Source organism: Conger conger, chromosome 10 (assembly GCF_963514075.1).
Source record: "Conger conger chromosome 10, fConCon1.1, whole genome shotgun sequence".
NCBI lineage: Eukaryota > Metazoa > Chordata > Actinopteri > Anguilliformes > Congridae > Conger > Conger conger.
Genome location: NC_083769.1, coordinates 41,287,211 through 41,310,469, shown reverse-complemented (window position 1 = coordinate 41,310,469; position 23,259 = coordinate 41,287,211). Strand labels below are relative to the sequence as shown.

The following is a 23,259-nucleotide window of genomic DNA, read 5'->3' as shown; positions in this document are numbered from 1 at the left end:
ATTCCTGGAGAGGCTGAAATTCTAGGTTCGCTATGGGTTATCCAAACAACGTTTACCAGTTAGCTTTCTCGTATTCAGTAAAAAGTCTTTGGTAGAAAGGGCTGCTGCTCTGCTCGTCTTTCAATTAATCTCCCTTGCGCAGCCCAGAATAGTCGATCTGGGGGATGGGAACGTTTGTACGGGCTGGGAAAAAATGGCATCTTCTGAGCAACCTGAACCGCAGACACAGGTTACATTTTAACGCTTTCATACCGCTTTCTGTGACTGTTGAGTCGTACATATTGTTTCGGCCAAACCGTGGCAAAGTGTATACTCTTCCCATTGCTGAAACAAGGGCAGTATTGGCGTTTTGTTTGCGTGCAAAAGTTCAGATGGTTTCTTCTACCGTTTTCTCGCTTGACAGGTGCAGGCCAAATACCTTTGCAAAACATTTTCTACCAGTGTGTTTAGAGCTGTGTCTCGGTTTTTAAAACGAGAAGAGCATGTTAGTTAGATAGACAGTGCAATATGCGTGCTTTAGCCGAAATTTCTCGTTTTTGGGTGGGAGAGGACACCAAAGCAAGCGATATAAAAATGAGGCGTGCAAGTTGACCCGCTGTAACTGCCGCATTCAAGATTCTCGACGAGAACGAGAGAGCCTTTCTTTTTGGTTAAACATTTCCCACACATTTCGATAGAATAAACTCGTTAATAAACGTGTGGTAGGAAACCTTATCACCAATTTTTCGTAAACGCAAATCGTTGTGCAAACAGATTCATTTGTCAACGGCCTCATGAGCTTCCTCCCAACTTTACGGCGGCTACATATATAGCTAGCTAAGTTTGCTAATAAGCTAGTCCAGGGGGGTCAAAGTTAACCAAGCTGAAATACTTATGCTGATAAAGGACTATTCTTAAAAATGATTACGTCAGTCATTTCCACGAAAACGTCATCATCTTGGGTGGTGTGTAAACAACATAAAGTTAAATGAATTCACATTCTTCAGTGATCCCGAATACTTTAGGACTGGCATGTCAATTGTCAGTTAAGAGTTTCTATTGAAAGTTTTTATTGACTCCTGCTTGACATGGTCCATAGCGTGAAAGCACGGATAGGTCCAAATATAACTGTTTAAAACTAACGAGGCCCTTCTAACATTGGTACCTTGTTTATGCTTGATGATACTTGGTGGTCGTGCATTACCATTATGCATTACCTGGCATTTAAATGACTACTCAAGCTCATATAGACCATACTGTCTTGCGGTCCGTTTAGGATAAAGGAGAGGGAACTGGGTCTTAAACTCAAAGGTGGGTTTGATTCCGAGCTGGGGCTGGGGCACTGCCGTTGGGCTGTACCCTTGGGCAAGGTACATACTTCACCTGAATAACTTCAGGACAAAACCCCTGATCTACATGGACGATTATAAAAGTAGTCTAAGGATGATCACTCAGGACGGGGACATCTTATGAATTCAGAAATGTAAATGTAGTAGCTTTAACAAGCTTTACATGAAACGCCATATTTACATTATATATATATATATATAATGTCATAGTTTTTAGGTAGTAACTTTAAATTCAAAGTGCTGTGTATGCAAACGCAGTGTATTTAAGTATGTTTATTTCATAAACATGTAAACATGTTGTTTCCAGGATCAGTCTTTTATACATACATTCCAGTTGTTGGGTATGCTGGTCTACATTAATATTACATTAATGGCATTTGGCAGACGCTCTCATCCAGAGCGACATACATACATACATACATTGATTAGACTAAGCAGGAGACAATCCTCCCCTGGAGCAATGCACGGTTAAGGGCCTTGCTCAAGGGCCCAACGGCTGTGCGGATCTTACACCGGGGATCGAACCAGTGACCTTGCGGATCCCAGTCATGTACCTTAACCACTACGCTACAGGCCGCCGCTCTATTCTAGACATGGTGTTCTTCCAACAGGGAGACTAATTTCTTTGCCTGATGAGATCCCAACTTCATCAGAATGTTAACAGTTTTGTCCACTAAATGACTGGTGACTGATGTCCGTTGCGTAATGCTATCTCTTAGAGCAGTATTTACCTAAAGGTGATCTTTGACTGGCTTGTATAAGCCTGTCAGGCCCTTGGGTTGAGGCTTACTGGATTGGTGTTTTCCTGTTTGTGATGTCATGTGTCCTGTTTTGTGAGGAAGACCAGATTTAGAATTGGCGCATTCTGTAAGGATTTGGCTATGCTATGCATATTGTTCTATTGGTCCTCCTTATGCAATATTAATAAATAAATATCGCAAGTTAATTTGGTTAAAAGCAAATGTTAAAAAATGGAAAGACTACACCAGTCATTCATCAACAAAAGCACAGAATTAAAACCATAAGGTATGAATAAATGGACAAAGTAATAGGCTAGCCATTGAGAATGCACAGTGCAGACCTGACGATGAATGTTGAAGTGTAGGCATTTTTTGATATATAGGGTCCAGCTTTTGAGTGCTTAGTATTCGCACACTGAAACATTGTGCTGTTTACAATGTAAAATGCCTATCCCAGTGTTTACCACAACAGGATAATAATTTTACACAAATGACTTAACATCATTAATTTCAGCTGACTCTAACTGGCAGCTTTCTATACTGCTAACCCCCAAACAGCAAACCCTTTGAGGAGTATGCTTTTTGGAATGTTTTTTTATTTTCCAAAATCTTAAGTGTTCTAGAACTCCAGTAGTTTTGCTTGTTGCATCAGCATTAGAATGTTAAATTAAGAACATCATCATCCAGACCTGTAATAGTATTTATTTTCTATTCAAATACTTTTGTGCATTTGACTAAGCTTGTCTGGTGTACTGGAACAAATTATATGCTCCCAAAAGTATAAATCCCGCCCATCTGCTCCTCCTTGCAGGCTGAAATGCGCCAGCCAAGATCAAAAGAGAACAGAAAAATCCAAAACAAATCCAAGACAAATACTATTTGAACCCAGGTCTGTTCTAATCACATACACTCACCAAGCACTTTATTAGGTATTCATAATACTTATTTTTTAGACTTCTACTGCTGTAGCCTATCCACTTAGAGTTATGATGCATGCATTGTGTTCTCAGAGATGCTCTTCTGCATACCACTGTTGTAATGTGTGATTATTTGCGTTACTGTCACCTTCCTGTCGGCTTTGACCATTGTAACCATTCTCCTCTGACGTCTCTCATTAACCAGGCGTTTCTGTGTGCGGAACTGCTGCTCACTGGATTTTTTGCTGTGTTTTTGCACCATTCTCTGCAAACTCTAGAGACTAGTGTGCGTGAATATCCCAGGAGATCAGCAGTTTCTCAGATACTCAGACCACCCTGTCTGCCACCAACAATCATTCCACTGTCAAAGTCACTTTGATCACATTTTTTCCCCCATTCTGATGGTTGATGTAAACATTAAGTGAAGCTCCTGACCCGTATCTACATGATTGTATGCATTGCACTGCATTGCACCACACAATTGGCTGATTAGATAATCGCATTAATAATTAGGTGTAATAAAGTTCCTAATAAAGTGCTCGGTGAGTGTATTTGTCACCTCTGATATTGCCTGAATACCCCCCCCCCCCCTTCCTCATTTTCTCCTATTGTTCTACAATCACTAATTAGGATGTACTCTGCTCTTGCGTCAGCTGAAGGTGCATGCAATCTTCTCTGATCCACAAGCTTTTCAGCCATTAAAAAAAAGAAAATGTTTTCTCAATCTTTCCGTAATCTATGCATGACACAAATTAAGTGTGTTTCGCACAATGTGTGTATAGTGAGCCGGGTTAGAGGTACGGAAATGTATGGATGTCATTTGCTTTAAAATGGTTGCGGTGTGGGTCTCATGGCATGTATGTGCAGTTGTCTTGGATGTATTAAGCACTTTACATTGCAATGGTGATAATACTTTTTTAGATTTTGTGTGATCCTTCTTTTTAAATGTTCTTTTTCCCCATTACCTTTTCCCAGACTGCCAGTGCTTAGTTTTTTATTTGTGTTGAAGAGGGAAAGAAATGCATTATGGGGGATTGTATTTTAGTTTGCGGAACACAAAGTTGCAGAGATAATGTTTTTTACGTTGAATATATTTCCAAATAATATGCAGGCCTGTATACTGCTGAATTGGTACTGCAATAAGGATGAAGACAAAATGGATTATGGTTCAGAGAAACTCGGTATATTTCTTAGATTACATATAACTCCTCATATTCTGAATAAATTTGTCATGTGTCCTGTTTTGTGAGGAAGACCAGATTTAGAATTGGCGCATTCTGTAAGGATTTGCACAATGGTGCAGATGGGCTATATTGTCAAGGGTCATGCCCACAGTGCGATTGAGTGGCAGAATATAAGGGAGTGATAACAAGTTCACAAAGGGTTGGGGTCTGTTGCTGATCTACCACCCTAATGCTTCGGCCCAGTCGCCCTGCTCCAATGTACTGCTTCGTTGTGTCGCTCTGGATAAGAGCGTCTGCTAAATGCCATGTAATGTAATGTAAAAATGGGGAAAGAATGCCCTGCAGTGGCTCTCCCTCTTGACATCCTGACTGGGTTTGCGGTCCTTATTTACAGGATATGGGTGTTAAATCTGGAAGCTGTCTGCGTACACGCAGATTGAATGAGTGTGAGTGTCGGCCTGTGTGAACACCGCACTGAGCCATGCTCCCCGGAGGCCTCCCAAACGATGACTATTATTACTATCTTGTATTAATATTGCGGCCTTTTCTTCTTCGGCTGCTGTGAATTTCAATCAGACGTATATTGAATTGTGCTTTGTCAACCCCCGTACTGTTAAACCGAATAAAATTGCATTATAAAAAGAAGTGGATTATGGGAAGGTTTTCTCTGCTAAGCCCACCGCGAAGCAGCAGCCGGATGAGGACAGCTGTAATTGGCTGCTGAGTGATGACAGAACCCGGGATATAGTGAGTGATCTCTTATAGGGCCCAGCCAACCGTTGCGCTGAGGATCCCCAGAGCCCCTTTCTCCGGCGTTGACGGAGGATGAATTTCTGTTTGTTGCGCTGATTATTGCTCTCATATGGACAAAGAAAGATGGCCGCTGTTGACGCTGATGAGGCCTGCGTGTGCATCCAGTGCGCAGTGCAGCACATCAGTGATGTTTCTGGCTATATTATCATTCGTAGGGCGACATTGCTCAGGCGGTAAGAGCGGTCGTCTGGCAGTCGGAGGTTTGCCGGTTCGAATCCCCCGCCCGGGCTGTGTCGAAGTGTCCCTGAGCAAGACGCCTAACCCCCAAATGCTCCTGACGAGCTGGTCGGCGCCTTGCGTGGCAGCCAATCGCCGTCGGTGTGTGAGTGTGTGTATGAATGGGTGAATGAGAAGCATCAATTGTACAGCGCTTTGGATAAACGCGCGATATAAATGCCAACCATTTACCATTTACCATGGGCCTCGCCAGTATGTCACTAGTGTTGTTTGAAAAGAGCTCCCATACCCAGTTAGAATGGAGGGGTGCTGCTAGCCTTGGCTACTGCTGTGGTTTCCTTCTCGTTGGTTCTCGGCTCTCTCCTGCTAACGCATTGAGGGAAACTATATGCTGTGGTACCATTAAGTCGTAAAAGAGACTTTTCAATACTGTCTCCTGCAGTCATTTTGGTCTGTCTGTCAGGGTAATTGTTTTCCTGTAAATCGCTTTACTGTAAATTACCAGTGCTTCATCTTTCATATATTTCTGTGTGTATTGTGTACATTGAAGCAGGGCTGGCCCATATCTGGGAAGCTTACCTTTTGATATGGTTAGACCGCGAATCAACGTTGCTCATGGAAGTCCAGATGATGCCAATTTCGGGGATGCCAGTGTCGGGGATCTCAAACTCTAGTCCTGGGGGCCTGTATCATGAAGCAGGATTACAGATTCGGATGGGTAACTGCACTGCGCAAAAACCCAGTACCCCCCCCCCCAATCTGGAACATGGTCCAATGTTAAGACAGCTGTTCCGGGTTTTACACAGCACAGTTACCCAGCTAACTCCGTAATCCTGCTTTGTGAGGGCCACACAAACCGCTGTTTTTTTTGTCGTGTTTCCACACTCACATTGATTGAGGCTGTTGGCCGGAGAATCCCCACGTCACGGTTAATGGGTCAAAACTGGCCACGTATGGCGTAGGGACCCAGGAAACACCCACACCCTGCTCCGCTCCAGGGCGGTAGCTCAGCTTCCTGGACTGAGCTCCGGGCTCATGCTGACCTTGCGGACGGAGCCAGTTGGCAGCCCCGTCCGCGTAACTCTGCGATGGCTCAGCGCTGATATTAATGAGTGTCCTCACCGGTTACCTCACGCGTCCCCCTCGGGGTTTCGTCCCCACCTGCCCGTGTTTACACGGGTTGCCGCAGTCGATAAATAAGCGAACAAACACGGCGCGGTTACTGACTCCGCGGCCCGTCCCGTGCGCTGCGGGCAGACCCCGCTGTAGTGACGGCGTGGGATTAGCAGGCCCTCTCCCTGCCGCCTGGCTGGACTGTGCGCTGGTGTGCGCTGGTGTGGGAGGCTGTCCAGCACACGGCCAACTGGGCTCAGTTTAGAACAGACACACCTGCGGCTTGCCTGCACTGTCGCTGGCCTGAGTGTGGAGTCCGTGGACACAGATTTAAGATTGAAGGTCCTGGCCTTCAATGAGTTTTATATGGAGAATTCAAATTAGAATTCAAAATTGAATTTAGTCTAGGACTAGGCTAGGCTTAATCCGTCTGCGAAACTGGCCCTTAATCACTTAAAATGCTAAGGCACAAGGTCAGTGATACAGTATGCAATTCCCATTTTCATTTTTCTTTAATGTGAATTAAAAGGAATGTTTAATTAACTAAGGCTATAGCCTATCAAATTTAAAAGCAGAAATGTCACTATTTGAGTGTCTTTGGCACAGACAAGTCTAGAAAAATATCCCAGTACTTCTGTAGGCTTTGATAAAAGTTTATGTGTTCATCTAAATCTATTATTTTGTAATGCAGTGCATTCACTTGGGTCTGAAAATCTGTTATTTATCTGCAGACACACGTGGGGATTAACTGGAAATAAACACAGAGAAACCGGTGGGTTATTATGTTTCGGAGAAGTGAATAGAAAAAAAAGTCAAGTTCTTTCCCTTTCTAGTCCCTGAGCATATTTGCAATGCTCAAATTACCTGATTCAGAAAAACCCACTGCTTCCATAATTCAGTGTTTATTCTATATGGCATAAAAGCTCCCCATCGCAGTCTGAGTACTTTTATATTAGATAAAATCTTTTTTAAAAACTCTGTAGACAACTGTCAAGTGATTATATTAACATTTTTTTATTTTTTTAATCAATAAAACAAACAGACGGTGTATTTTTTCCCATCAGGGAAAACCCAGTTACTTCTATCTTTTGTGGAATAGACCAGAACGTTTTTTGTGGAACATTCTGGAAGTGACAGAAGACTGAAGTATGCCAGTCTGGTCGCCACAGGAGGCCCAATACTGTAAATGTTAAGCAAACTCATTTTATTCTGGAACTGTAAATAACCAAGGGATAGCAATTTACCTGTCTACATAGTTAATTTTAGCGATTGGCATATTTGTCTTCAACAAACACTCATTGAATGCGTCTGAAATTGATTCCGAAACTCCAGCCCTATGCGACACGCCGTCTAATCAGTCATCAACCTGGTAGGAGGTGGAAAACAAACCTCTCTTCCAAACAAAGGCTATTCTAAAATTTGCAAAGTAAATCTCCTACTTCTTCATATACAGTATCGAAAGTAAAATATTAATGTACAGTTTTAACAACTTCATTTCTTGATTTCGGGTAAAAATCCTGGTGAAAACGTGTGTACCGTTCATCCTATTAGTTTGTTTTACAATATTCTGGCAAAAATAACACCCCTGGTGATAAGTCTGGTTTGACGAGGTTTCATCGTGCTCCAGCGACCCCTGGTGGGTGATCGGGTGAGTGCGGTTCACCTGTTAAACTACACATGAATTGTCCTCCTATGACTCACGTCTGTGTGAGCCTGTCCTGTGTGCTGAGGTGTGCTGGGAAGCGGTGGATGAGCGGAGAGCGCATATGCCCGTCTGCAGGCTCCTCTGTGCCTGAGTGCGCTCTGTCTCGCTTTGCGCGGCCCGGAGTACGGCGGCACAGGTGGACGATTTCATCATTTCCCCAAATATGGGAGATGGCAGCAGCTGGTGAAGTCACGGCAAAATAACGGTTTAATTGTTTAATTGTGGCGGGATGCTTGTGTTCAAGCAAATTTGGAAGGGAATTACTAGGGGGGGGGGGAATGTCTTGGAGGAGGTCTCTATCAGGACCGGGTGTGGGGTCAGGGGTAGAGGCTTCAGAAATGTTTGCTGTTATCTAACTTGCATGTGTGTGCATATGAAAACGAGTGTGAAAAGCAAAACCGGATTTAAACGAACAACCTGTATGTGTAAACATACCAACGGACCTCACCGTCACCAGATGTTTGAAACCTGTAACCCCAACGATTGATTCTGTCATTAATTATTCAGTAATTATTCTGTAATGCGGCATGAAATCTCTCCTTGCCCCTTCTTTCCGTCTTGAGTTTCGGGGCTGCCTTCAATGCACCAGCGTTGGAAAATTTGCCCCCTCAGTTATGGCAACCCGAGTCGTAGTACAGGGCAACGGCACGCTGGAGAATGCGTGTGCTTGTTGCCGGCTTACAGTGGCCTTTCTGTCTGCGGTCATGTTACGCTATCCTGCGTTGTGGCAGGACACCATAATCAGGTTCATGACTGAAATCTGACAAGTTGGTGAAATCAAAGACACCTTCGCCCCACACGCAAGCAAAAAAAAAAAAAAAAAAAAATTTGGCTCAGTTCAGCTGCGGTTAAGCAGGAGAGCATTTGAGCAGTCCAGAACCCACTGGTGCTATAGTACAGAGTTACTGTGATATGAAGTGTTGAGTAGAACAGAACTTGGTGGTACTATAGTACAGAGTTACTGTGATATGAAGTGTTGAGTAGAACAGAACATGGTGGTACTGTAGTACAGAGTTACTGTGATATGAAGTGTTGAGTAGAACAAAACTTGGTGGTACTATAGTACAGAGTTACTGTGATATGAAGTGTTGAGTAGAACAGAACATGGTGGTACTGTAGTACAGAGTTACTGTGATATGAAGTGTTGAGTAGAACAAAACTTGGTGGTACTATAGTACAGAGTTACTGTGATATGAAGCGTTTGAATAGCTCAGAACTTTATGGTTCTGTAGTACAGAGTTACTGTGATATGAAGTGTTGAGTCGAACAAAACTTGGTGGTACTATAGTACAGAGTTACTGTGATATGAAGTGTTGAGTAGAACAGAACTTGGTGGTACTATAGTACAGAGGAGACTCACTGTGATATGAAGTGTTGAGTAGAACAGAACTTGGTGGTACTATAGTACAGAGGAGACTCACTGTGATATGAAGTGTTGAGTAGAACAGAACTTGGTGGTACTATAGTACAGAGGAGACTCACTGTGATATGAAGTGTTGAGTAGAACAGAACTTGGTGGTACTATAGTACAGAGGAGACTCACTGTGATATGAAGTGTTGAGTAGAACAGAACTTGGTGGTACTATAGTACAGAGGAGACTCACTGTGATATGAAGCGTTGAGTAGAACAGAACTCGGTGGTACTATAGTACAGAGGAGACTCACTGTGATATGGTGACACTCATGTTGCTGCCATTTCTTCGTTTTCCATTTTGCGTCTCTTTTCAGCAGAATTGCCGTAATGCATTTTCTCATGCAAGATCCTGTTCGCAATGTTAAGTGAAGTTATATTTAGGTTATAGTAAGGGACGGGGGCAGTTTAGGCCCTGCTCTCTCCTCTCAGCCACTCACTCCTAATCCTGAAGCGTTCATGGAATTTCAGGCGGCTGCAGTGACCCCGTAGGGTTTGGCCTGAAACAGATCCTGTCGCACTTATGGACTGTTACGAGGTTGCTAGGGCGATTTGCCCAAATTGTCAGCAGCAACCGTTCTTGCGCCATCCGCACCACGGAGTCAGATGGAAAGAGAACGTGTGACTATGATTCTGGGTTCACCTGCGATTTGCCGTCCCCAGGCGATATCCAGTACGCGGCAGGACACCGCGGGGACTGTTGCTAGGATACGGGCTGGGACAGGGCCCTCGGGGCAGACGCATATGGCAGAAATGACAGGAGAATGATCTTTATTCCTGTGCTGCTAACAGTGTTAGGATGTCATTCACAGGATTTGGGCTGCGGGGCCTGTCCACTCCTGCTGACTGCCGGGGCTCCGGTTCTTTTTGGTGATGAGACTCACGAGGCCGTAGTTTAGTCTTGCTGTCTTTTTTAATTTATATTTGGTGATTATGCTGTTTATCGGTAGGGTGTAAACTGCAAAAATTAGCATTCATATTTTACGCACTGCAAAGAATTTGAAAATCATTGGAGTCGTTATGCTGCCTAATGTATTATAAATGTTGTGTATATAGATAGTTTTGTCATAGAAGATGTACACAGTTATTGTATTTGTCTGAAATATTTGCACATAATTTCAGCCAAATGTCCAGGTGAATAAAAAAAAAGAGAAAGAAACTGAGCAGTTGTCTTGCGTGATGATAAATATGGAGTTTAGCGCGGCGTGAGGTTGCATTAGCCGAGTCTGTCCACCAGATGGCGGTCTAATTTAAATCTCTGGTTTTGCAGACCGGCTCTCCCATCAGAGACGATGCTCCCCCCAGAGAGGCGCTGGTAAGACAACACCGTGCCCCGTGTACACAATGACCGGGTAACACCATGCAGTATTAATGACCCCCCGGTATTATATACCCTCTGTCTACAAAACACACTTAAAATGCACTCAGTCTCCCATAATAAGATCGTTTCCTCTCCGCCCTGCTCATGGCCGGAGAGCGGCTCCAGTTCGTACCTGCTCCCTGTCCGGTCTTGGCTGTCAGTGTACATGACCTCCGACCCCCCCCCGCATGACCTCTGACCCCCTGCACGCCCTCTGCCAGCTGCTGTGTGCCCCTTTGTGTCAAGGTTTTGTTGCTCTTTTTGGAGAATATTTGTTTTAATTTCTTGCTCTCAAATATGCACACTGTCTTATGATAAGTCAAAACAAGTTTTATGTCTGTCTGTCTGTCTGTCTGTCGATCTGTATTATGCATCTGTCTGTCTGTCTGTCTGTCTCTGTCTATCTATATTTCTTTCTGTGTATCCATCTGTTTTACAGAGAGAAGTGTGTAATATCATGTATAAATGAGATTTGGGCTTTTACCTGTTTTAATGCAAAAGTGTAATAAAAGTGGCTTCATGCTAAAAAAGTCACTGTGTCACTTCCGGTTCTGGCCCACCGGACACGGGGGTCGTTCTCCACTCCCAGGCAGCGCCGAGGCGCCCCAAAAACACGCCGGAGTCCGCAGTGGGGTACGGGAGCCTCGTCACGTTTCCCTCCCCGTCCCCTTATCTCCCCTTTCAGTTCCCCCAAAAGCCCCTGTCCACCGCGTTTAATCCCCGGATTATTCCCCCGAGGTGCGTGCGCTCCCCGGGTTTCGTTCCCCGCTCCCCGCTCCCCGCCCCGCGTCCGCGCGCGGTCCCGCCGAACGGCGGGAAAGCTGGGAAATCTGTGATTACGGAGGCCCCGCTTCCCGAGCAGAATGACAAGCCCCCTCCCTCTTTGATGAGCTGCTCTTACCCAGTTAAGTGGATTATTGCAGAGCAGCATAATTCCTGTCAGAAGGCATTATTGGGACGAGGTGAATAATTGAAATTTGTGTCTGAAAGGATTTGGGGCGGCGGGAGGAAGGGGAGCTCTGGCGGGGTCTGAGGGAGGCTGGGCCGGTCTGCGGGGCTAGCGCTAGCGCCGTCACGCTAACAGGTTCTGACTCACCTTGGCGGGAGCTGCCCGGCCTCCCTCACCGCTGCTCTCCCGCGGCGGGGGCAGGGCGGCGGGGGGCGCGTGGGGGTCGGGCCGGGGGGTGCGGGCGGGGGAGCGGGGTGCCCCGGGACCCTGGGGTGGGGGCAGGCCGGGCCGGGGCGGGCCGGGGCCTACGGTCTGTCGGAAAGCTGGAGCTCAAAACCCCGCTTTTCAGCACGAGCGCGCGCTGCTACGAGCGCTGACATTCGCCTCTAGGGCTGTCCGTCTTCAGTCTCTCTCTCCTTTTTCCTCTCCTTTTTCTCTTTCTTTCGCTCTCTCTCTCCTCTTTCGCTCTGCCTCTCTTTCCAACTGTGGTGTCTTGCGTATCTTTTCCAACTATGATACACAGTCTTGTGTTTATGCGTTGTTTATTGGCTGTAAATACTGTATTGCAGCTTGGGAAGCTGTGTGTGCATCTGTGCATGGGCTAGTGTGTGTGTGTATGCGTGTGTGTGTGTCTGTGTGTGTGTGTATGTTCGAGCGGACTGTGTGTGAGTGTGTGTATGCCTCCGTCTGTGCATGCATATGTGTGTTTGAACGTGGTTCTCATCAGTTGTGTCTGATTCCAGGTCTCACCCGTTAGGGACAGGACAGGTACGAGAGCGTGATCGGGTGCCTGTTAGGCGTGGGTGGGGTGGGGGTGTGGGAGGTGGGGACCGGGAGTCTGTGTCCCGCGGGGGTGTGAGAGTGGGTTTGGGGGGACAGGGGCGAGCCTGGAGCCCAGATGCCCCTGCAGGACGAGCACCCAGCCGCCCTGCCCCGCTGTGCCTCTCCAGCGCGCTTCAAATACCACCGCCCCCCCCGGCCGAAGGGTTCGGAGGGGCGGGGGGCGAGAGGGAGGGAGGGAGGGGGGGGGGGGTGCTATGAAAGGAAAAAAAGTTGTCAAAAGAACATCCCGGTCTCACAGCAACTTCAAAAGCCCTTCTTCCCCAGGATATTAAGCGACTGTGATGAAAAATTTAGCGAGCGTTAAAGAAGCGCTTTGAAGTGATCTGTTTTGGCTCCGTCGTCTCCGAGTTTCCGGAGCCCCTCTGCTAACACCAGCGCACGGCACACACACACACACACACACACACACACACACACACTCACACACACACACACGCGCACACACACGCTCACACTCACACTCACACTCACACTCACACTCACACTCACACTCACACACTCACACACTCACACACTCACACACTCTCACACACTCACACTCTGACACACACTCACACTCTCACACACACACACACACACACATACTCACGCATGCACGCCTACACATGCACACATACTCTCACACACAGGCACACACACACACACACACACACACACATATGCATGCACGCCTACATATGCACACACACACACACACACACACACACACACACACATACTCACATGGGCACACACACACACACACACATACTCACACGGGCACACACACGTGTACACGCACACGCACACGCACACACACACACACGGGCACACGCACACGCACACACACACACACACACACACACGCACACACACACACACGCACACACACACCCACACTCTTACACATGCCCACTCTGGGTAGTGGGGACTGGCAGATGAGATGCCAACATTAACCTTATAGCCTGTGGCATCAGCTGTCGTTTCTTTCTCTCTCTCTGTCTTCCCTTCTTTTCTCTTCCTTCCCTGCTCCTCCTTCTGCTCCCCCCCCCCCCAGGGAAGACATCTGTTGCTCATATGTTGGTACTGAGAACAGCGTCTCCGTTCTGCGGGGGTGTAAGAGAACATATCAAACAGCCCCCGACGGCCGTATCAGCGGAGCGCCCTTTTGAAGTGACCTGACCGAGTCGTCCCACGGCCGTTTGTTTTTCGGGTCCCGGGCCCCGCCCGGACCCCCCGTCCGGACCCGTAATCTCCGCTCTTCTGTAACCGCGCCGACCTTTGGAAATGAATATTGGGGATACTGGGAGTGGGAAACTCGGGGATGAATTATTCAGGGGAGAGGGGAGATGGTGGATAATAACGGCGGTAAATGGGTGCCCTGCATTCTGCCGGCGCGCGGGCTGCAGTTTAGCCAGCCGGGGGAATCATCTGGGCGCTTTTCCTTTTTTTCTGCGCTTTGTTCATTACTTTAATTGTAATTGTGCTCCTTTATTGGAGGTGCCTCCAGTAAAGGTGAGTTATGGCCGGTGTGGGAGCGCGGGCGGCGGGATATTTCATGATTATTGGAGAGGACGGTCACTAGGTGGCGGCCGGCACTTTGGCGGGGTGGTAATTGCGGGGGGGCGAGAGTGGCGCTGAGCGATGGTGGCGCGCGCGGGGCCCACACGCGGTGACATCACGCGCCCGGCGGAGGAGCGCCCAGCGGAGGAGCGCTGAGCGGAGGGGCGCTGCCCGGCCCCTCTGTTAGCCGTGTGCCGGTGGCTGAAAGCGCGGTGTTTCAGGCTGAGGACGGTGTCCGTGTGCTGTGGTCAGAATCAGGAGCAGCCACGCACCGTGAGGGCGATACGCGCCGCAATTAAAGGCAGAGCTATGAGACTCGCTGTAAACGAACACTGATTAACCACCCACCCCTCACCACCCCCAAATCACCTAAATTAGAGCTGGAACAAGCGGAAACGAGCCCCTGTTTCCTCCCCTCCGCACAGTGTGGGGTCTTGCGTTGCGTTGAACCCCACCCTGTTTTTTGCCTTGCCATGACATTGCGGAGGCGTTGGCAGTTTGTGCTCAGACTAGCCTTTCTTGGGCCCCACCACTGCTGATCCCAGCCTAATGATGTACTGCTGATCCCAACCTAATGATGTGCTGCTGATCCCAGCCTAACGTTGTACTGCTGATCCCAGCCTAATGATGTGCTGCTGATCCCAGCCTAACGTTGTACTGCTGATCCCAGCCCAATGATGTACTGCTGATCCCAGCCTAATGATGTGTTGCTAATCCCAGCCTAATGATGTGCTGCTGATCCCAGCCTAACGATGTACTGCTGATCCCAGCCTAACGATGTACTGCTGATCCCAGCCTAATGATGTACTGCTGATCCCAGCCCAATGATGTACTGCTGATCCCAGCCTAATGATGTGCTGCTCATCCCAGCCCAATGATGTACAGCTGATCCCAGCCTAATGATGTACTGCTGATCCCAGCCTAATGATGTACTGCTGATCCCAGCCTAATGATGTACTGCTGATCCCAGCCTCATGATGTGCTGCTGATCCTAGGCTAATGATGTGCTGCTGATCCCAGCCTAACGATGTACTGCTGATCCCAGCCTAATGATGTACTGCTGATCCCAGCCTCATGATGTGCTGCTGATCCCAGCCTAACGATGTACTGCTGATCCCAGCCCAATGATGTGCTGCTGATCCCAGCCCAATGATGTGCTGTTGGGAGCTGTGCTGATCCCAGCCTAATGACGAGCTCTTGGTAGCTGTGCTGATCCCAGCCTAATGATGGGCTGTTGGGAGCTGTGCTGATCCCAGTCTAATGATGGGCTCTTGGTAGCTGTGCTGATCCCAGCCTAATGATGTGCTGTTGGGAGCTGTGCTGATCCCAGTCTAATGATGTGCTGTTGGGAGCTGTGCTGATCCCAGTCTAATGATGTGCCGTTGGGCTGCTCCAGGGCGTCTGGGCCTGTTCCAGTCACTGCTTAATGATACAGGAAGGGCCTGCTGTTTTATTGTTGCTGTGTTGCAGTTTTACCCCCCCCCCCCGTCCTCCTCCTCCTCCTCCTCCTCCTCCGTATGAAATTTTCACTGTCATGTCCAAGGACGAGTGGCGCAGGGTCAGCTAATTGCTTTTATGATTATGATTTCACGTCAGATTTATCGTGCGTGCTCGGAGCGGCGCTCGCCGCGCTCCGAGGGAAAGGCTCTCGCTTTCGGAAAATGACTTTCCGGCTCCCGGCCGGCACGTCCCCGCGCCGCGTTGAGTCATTACGCCCCGGACGGAGTGGAATCACGCTCTCTTCCTCCCAGCGTCCCCCGTCCCCCCGTCCCCCGTCCCCCCCCCGCCCGGCGCTGAGAAAGTCCCCCGTCCGGCCACCGAGCGCACTCTTTCACTCTCGCTCCTGTCTTCTGCACTCTCCGGTTTCTGAGTAGTTCTGCGATGACGCAGGTGGACGTGAATCCTGTTTGAACTGCGCGGCGGGGTTTTTCCCCTCAAACCGTCGTCATATTTTGCATTTTGTGTCATTCTTTCGAGTTTTTTCAGGCTGTTGTTTGGCAAAACTGTACGTCGTCAAGTTCAGCCCTGTGTCTTTCGGAGGTGGAGTTCACAGCTGAGACTTTAACAGTCTCGTTATGCCTCGTATTCCGAGCAAAACAAGATTAGGGTTTCCGGCTCCCCGGTGACATCATTCACCAGGCCAGGGGTTTACCCACCAGAAAATTCTGCCCCTTTTACCATAATGTTGTCATATGCTACAATCTAGTACGATTAGCGCGAATCTTTATACTCATTTTCTGCTAATTTAGCCGATGTATACATGCTAAATTCAGCAGTTTGTCCTCTTAGTGCCCTTAGCTGCTGCTGCTGCTGTGTCTGATGACAGATTTGCCAAGTTGGCAGGACAGGAATAACAGCAGACAAGTGTGTGTACATGTGTGTTTTGGGCCAGATGATCCGCTAATCTTATTGAGTGAGAAGAATGCAATTATGCATTAGACAGACTACCAGTCAAAAATGACTAGGCGGTTCTGTTGTGTGAGATTTGGTTGAAAATCAGTCACTTGGGGGGATTTCCAAAGACAATTAAGTAACTCTAAATCCTGAAGGCAAGGTTGCAAAATATAAAGTGTAGAGAACCCCTACGTTAGCAGTCAAGTACTATGCAAAACAGCTGTGTTTCCTCACAGATTCCTATCGTTTAGGCAAACCTATATTTTTTGTTGCAGCTTTTCTCGTGTGCAGAAGAGCAGCATAATTATATGTATAAAACATTGTCTTTGGGTTAAAACAACCTCCTCAGCACAGCCTGCAGTTAAGAGAGACAGACCCAACGTTAAATGCTCAAGCCTGGCTTTAGAGGGAGGTGTTTGCCGTGGTTTATCCTGGTTCAGGTCGAATGGCTAAAAAAAAGTGTCACGAAGCTCGTTAAAGATGTATACTCAGTGAGCACTTTATTAGGTATTTAATAGACTTATTTTTAGGCTCATTGGTCTTCTGCTGCTGTGGCCTATTTGCTTAGAGGTTTTCTCACGTTGTCTGTTCAGAGATGCTCTTCTGCATACCACTGTTGTAATGTGTGTTTCTTAGTGTTACTGTCACCTTCCTGTCAGCTTTGACCAGTCTGGCCCTTCTCTTCTGACCTCTCTCATTAACAATGCATTTTTGCCTGCAGAACTGCTGCTCACTGGACGGTTTTTGCTTTTTGCACCATTCTTTGCAAACTCTAGAAACTGTTGTGCGTGAAACTCCCAGGAGAGCAGCAGTTTCAAAGATACATTTGGTCTGAACAACAGCTGAACCTCTTGACCGCGTCTGCATGCTTTTATGCATTTAGTTGCTGCCACATGATTGGCTGATTATATATTTGCACTAACAAGCTGGTGTACAGGTCTACCTAATAAAGTGCTCATTGAGTGTATATAGCCCATCTAAGTACCCTCATGGAATTAAGAGATGGGTCAAGTTTGAACAGAGGGACCAGGGGCCTGTATCACAAAGCAGGATTACTGCACGGAGTAAAACCCACAAAGCAGGATTACTGAATTAGCTGGATAACTGCACTGAGTAAAACCCACAAAGCAGGATTACTGAGTTAGGATCACTGCACTGAGTAAAACCCACACAGCAGGATTACTGAGTTAGCTGGATAACTGCACTGAGTAAAACCCACAAAGCAGGATTACTGAGTTAGGATCACTGCACTGAGTAAAACCCACACAGCAGGATTACTGAGTTAGCTGGATAACTGCACTGAGTAAAACCCACACAGCAGGATTACTGAGTTTGCTGGATAACTGCACTGAGTAAAACCCACAAAGAAGGATTACTGAGTTAGCTGGATAACTGCACGGAGTAAAACCCACAAAGAAGGATTACTGAGTTTGCTGGATAACTGCACGGAGTAAAACCCACACAGCAGGATTACTGAATTTGCTGGATAACTGCACGGAGTAAAACCCACAAAGCAGGATTACTGAGTTAGCTGGATAACTGCACTGAGTAAAACCTACAAAGCAGGATTACTGAGTTAGCTGGATAACTGCACTGAGTAAAACCAGGAACCTCCATGGACTAAACACAGACTAAAGTAAAAAGAGATGTTCAGTCATCGATAATGCTGCTTCATCTAACACCCCCCTGGAGCGTTGCACTGAAGAATCAGACGCGTCACTGTCTGCAGAACCAGTTTTTGCGGGATTGAGATTGAGATGTGAAACGATTGGCTCATGAGGTAACACCGGGCGAGAGGTCGCCGTGGATACTGAGGGGGAGGGGCCCAAAGAGAGGGATAAAGGGTCAGGCTGGAGAGACGACCAATGGTGGCAGTGAGCGGTGGTGGGGGAGGTGCGGGGGGTTGGGGGGGGGGACGCTGGGTCTGTGCGGTGGGGCACAGCTGCCTCTCACTCCCCGTTTCTGCTGAAGGTGGATTTCCGGGAGTCGGTCGGGTCGTCCTGGAACATGCAACGTTTTAATAGACGGTTTGAACCCCCCGTGGGAAGGTCCAATTAGATTTGTCAGATGAGTCAAAAGCGATCAACATGAGGAGGCCTCCCGGGGTGACTCACGACCAGCACGTCTGCGCCACCGGGCTGATTCACCAGTACCTTCCACTGGGCGGCTAATCCCCGCTAACGCCTGCGAGTAGGCCCCGCTCCGACCCCCCTCCCGTGTGCTGTCACTGCACTGTCACTGCAAGCTCTGGTCTCATATCCACGTGCAAATCTCCATTTTGTACTAACGCAAGGGCACATTGTATGTTTCTTCACGAAGAGAGCAGTGAGTTTGGGCTGGGGTGACGTGTGGGGAGACTTTCAATAACAAAATTCACAATTTTGTCATTGATGTATTACAGTTGGGACTGCAATTTTAAAGAAAAAAAAATTTGTTTTTCTAAGTGCAGCATGTCGCTATGCTAATGACGGGATTGGAGAGCCATGATGGCGACTGTTCGTATCACAGTACTCTGTGTGGGTCTCCCAATGGCAGCAGTCCGAGCTGTTGAGTCATGCGGCCTAGCGGGCGCAGAGAAGCCTGGGCCTGTTAGTGCTGAAGTAGCCCACCTGCTGTGGCTGCCTGCTGCAGTGTGCAGTCCTCGAAACCCCCACCCCCCAGAGACCCTCCAATCCCCAGCAACAGTGAGGCTCCCCAATCGCCTGGCAGTCTGCCTGGCAGGGCTGGTTAACAGGTACTTTTCCTGTACTGTCAGCTGGGTACATGAGGGTACCCTGCCATTGTTTATCAGCTCAGCTCGCAGTGGCCCGACTCTGAGTGGTGTGTGGTTGAGGCCTCTGCATGACTGTGCTGATGAGTGTGTGTGTGTGTGTGTAGTTTTTCTATCCCTGTAAGCTGCCTTGCATTGTGTGGCTGTAGGGCATTGTGTGTGATGCACTTGGGAATTCTGCTTTTGATTTAGATTTTCTTTTTCTTTTTTTTCTTTCTCCAGATTATATGATGTATGTAGCCTATCCAGTGTTCCAACCATAGACTGACTTGCTTCTCATATTTCAGCTCTGTGATTATGCAAAATGTATTAGTTTAATTTGTATGTAGAGTATATTTGGAGACCTTTTAATCCTTACAAATGCATTGCTGTAAACAATATGGCAGCAGAACTGTAATTTCCATTCTCCCGTGACTTGCTGAACTGTGTTATTATGCAGTTTGCTTGAAAGATGACAGAAATATGACAATTTTTAATTACAGCGTAGAGGTTTTTTTTTTTTCTTCTTTTTTCCGTGACACGTTTGGGGAAGCAGTCTTCGTCGGATTGCACGTATGCTCGGAACATACCAACTTTGCTTTGTAATTGCAGCCACTCAAAAATTTTGAGAGCTACCCCCTCAGCCCCCCCCCCCCCCCCCCACCACCACCAATCCCCCAGTCCGTGTCCAGAATGGCGGCCAGCCCCCGTGTCTGTCTGACAGGAAGTCTCCGGGACAATCAAACCCTTACCTCCCCTGTCAAGGCTGCTCGCATTGCTCCTGGCCTCCAATGTCACTTTCAAGGCATAATTACACAAGTTGTGTTGATTAGTGTAAGAAGCAATTATGCCGGCTTTCCACCGTAAATGAGGAGCGTGATGGCTGCTGACTGACGGGAAACAGCCTCACTTTAATAAGTAAATGACTATGGTAATTCAGGTATTCACACTCTTTGATTTGTCAGCATCTTTCTCATTTCAGCCCTGTCCCCTAATTTTAATGAACAAGAGACTGATTGAGGTCCCCCCCCCCCCTCCTATCCCCACCCCTCCTCTCCCCTCCTCTCCCCCATCTTCCCTTCTCTGTGCTCCTGTAACCGGCAGCTGTCAGGGCCCGGCACCGACGGCACTCCAGAAGAACTTTCATTTTCACATGTTTGGGCCCAGCGGCGAGGCCCTGATTTGGAGGAGCTTGATTAAATAAGTAACCGTCTCGGCGCGGCGGGAAAGCTGGCGTTTTTTTTTCTCTCCCGCCCCGGCTTTTACAGCGAGGCATTATTTTTAGAAGTCTGCGAAATCACAGAAAAATGATCCCTAATTGACACATTGGGAGAGTGCTTTATCAGGGTTCCTGGTAAGTTATTAGCTGTTAATTCATCTGCCGGCTCCCCTGCAGCGCCGGTTATTTGTTTAAATCGGGGGATTCCCACGGTGCGTTTGTAACTACACCACCGAAATGCCTCTCTCTATAATTATTTAACATTACACGCTGGCTTAAAATGGTTATCGGTTGGGGAATATTAGCCAGGGACGGGGAAAGTTATTTAATCAGGGATGAGTCTCGACTGCGTCTGTATCCGGGAGGGGTGGTTAGCTTCATGCTTTTTCTGTGAAATTGACTCATATCTTCTCTTTTATTGGACCGAGAGTGTGTTCAGCATGATTTCCTTGAGCTGGAATAAAGACTATTTTTTTTATAACAGGGGTTTTCTCCGTTTTCTAGAACGACACTTAGTTTCACCACCGAAAGCACAAGGCTATCAGTACTTGACCTCACTCTTACTGTGAAATATACTTTCACATCTAAAATGTTAATTATTGGATATTGGTTAGTTAGGTTCCTTGAAAAATATCCTGCATTTGCATAGTTGTACAGGTATTGGAGTACATATATTCTTGCCATGCCGGTGGTCAGGAATTTGGCCATTAATGTGGGTGGTACATAAATATTTGGTATAATTTCCATGGTAGCAACTGTTAAACATTATTGTATAATTTTTTTGTTTTTTTAAAGCTGCACATAACCATGGTATTTTCTGGAAAATTCTTTGAGGATGACTGGTCCGTTGCGTTGGGCTTACATGTCATCTGAGCAAGAGCCGTTTGTCCTAGAACAAAAGCCGAGGAGAAGCCTGTCCATGCAAGAGCGCCCTACACATTGTGTCTCTTTTACCTGAGTTTAATTTTAATAATTCAATAAAAAATGAATAGTTTTTTTTTTTTTTTGTTATGATGAATTTGTAATTTGAAACTGTAATTTTAGGCTCCGGTAAGGTGTCGGATGGAAGGACGAGGGTTGGGTGAAATGAGAAGGTTTCTAAGTGCTCTTGTAAAACAGTCGGCTTTCTCCGTGCTAATGCAGGAAACCCCCACGCACTCACACTCGCGTGCAGAATGCATATAATAAAATAATTTGCACTTGCACTTCAGTATCCCCGCTGTAATTTATATGGATTGAATGAGTGCTGCATTGTGGAAAAGCATGAGTGGACCAAACACTCATTTGTCACCTCTAATAAATGTTGGAATGTAAATTATGAAGTTATGCTTCAGAATGTAAATGCACTTTATTTCAGCCCTTTAATGCAACTCCCCTTCCAATACATTAAAGGGGGGGGCGAGTTAACATAAAAATTCTGACTCTTTTCACAATCAATAATAAACACAAAAGACCGTGGATGGGGAACATTATAAAATATCTGAAGTCTAGTTCATAAATTATTGCTTGAAAATGGGCTTGTACACTAAAAATGTAAATACATTAATGTTATTAATAATGTAGTGACTAATAGTTCTATCAGGACTGTAATAGTGGTTTAATGGAATATGACAGCAAGAATGTATTACTGTTCTTGTGTTTAGATGGGACCCCACAAGACATTTATCAGTGTTTTGTTAAGCATACTTTTTTGATTATTTTGTTAAACTAATTGCTCAATTTTTCCCAACATCTTATGCTAGAAAAGCGTAATAGATATTAATTAATACTTGCCAGTTTTGCCGGTTTGATGAAAAAGAATGAAAGCGAGCTGCTAATGGGGTTTCAGCGTTTCTCTGCGTGTGGCGAGCGGAGATTAGGGCTCTGTCGGCAGGGATGGGGGGAGAGATAGCACACTGTCAGTACGTCAGGATTGAAGTGTCCAACAAGTGCTGCTTCATTAAACTGCACTTCAGAAACACGCAGGAAACGAGCATTTGGGCTTTGGGGTTTTTTTTCGGGTTTTTTTGGGCCTCGTTTCTCTGAAATCCTACTTATTTTCTCCTTTTTGAAGTTGTCCTCCAGGAACTGTCCCGGGGGAACGTGAAGGTTCTGGAAGCCTGGACCCGTTTTAGTTTTTTTTGCGGTTCCGCTGCGTCCTGGTGAACCGGCCGATGACGGCGCTGTCGCTGGTGACGTTCTGACGTCACCTGTTGCTGCTGCTTCTGGGCCCGGCACTAGGGGGCGCCGCAGGCTGCTCCCGGGAGCGCCGGGGCCCAGGGCCACACCCTCGCTGGCGTTACCGCGCGCTACCTGAGTCTGCGAGAGAGAGGATCACTGCACGGGCTTGCGCTCTGTAAATCCCCTCCGCCTCGGGCCGTCTCTGAGAGCTGTGACAGATGGGAGCTCTTGGTATTTGCACCGAGATCCATGAACCCAGGCGCTCGCTAACCAGGCCGTGAGAAGTTCTTTGATTAAGGCATTATTTTGCGTTCTGATCCATCTATAACTGTGAGAAGAAGACCATTTCTCTTCCCCCTGTGTGTGTGTGTGTGTGTGTGTGTGTAACACGTGTATTTCCACGGTGTTCACACAATCTCTCGAAAGCGTCCTGTAGTCTCGGAGCAGTGCGGTGCGGTTCACGAGGAGATTTCTGCACCCAAAGGCCCTCAGAGGCGAGGAGAGCAGCTCTTATTAAGGTGGGGCGAGGTGCCGGCCAGGGTTTATTATTATTATTATTTTAAATAAAGTAAAAGAAAGTCACAGGGAGACGGCCACATTCCATGAGGTACTGGCACCCAGGCCCCATTATGGCACACCTGTCCTGGTCGGGGTG

At 47.2% G+C, this 23,259-nt stretch overlaps 1 protein-coding gene across 2 annotated transcripts in view; it reads left to right on the top strand.

Moving 5' to 3' along the window:
- Positions 1-103: 103 nt before the first annotated feature.
- pex14 (peroxisomal biogenesis factor 14) overlaps positions 104-23,259 on the top strand; it is an 85,267-nt gene continuing 62,111 nt past the window's right edge. Inside the window, exons 1-2 of one of the 2 annotated variants that reach the window (XM_061257814.1) lie at positions 104-229; positions 10,659-10,703. In XM_061257814.1, the coding sequence (XP_061113798.1) occupies positions 194-229; positions 10,659-10,703 (81 nt within the window). In that variant the 5' untranslated portion in view covers positions 104-193. The remainder of the gene's footprint in view (positions 230-10,658; positions 10,704-23,259) is intronic. The other variant, XM_061257815.1, reaches the window with a different exon arrangement.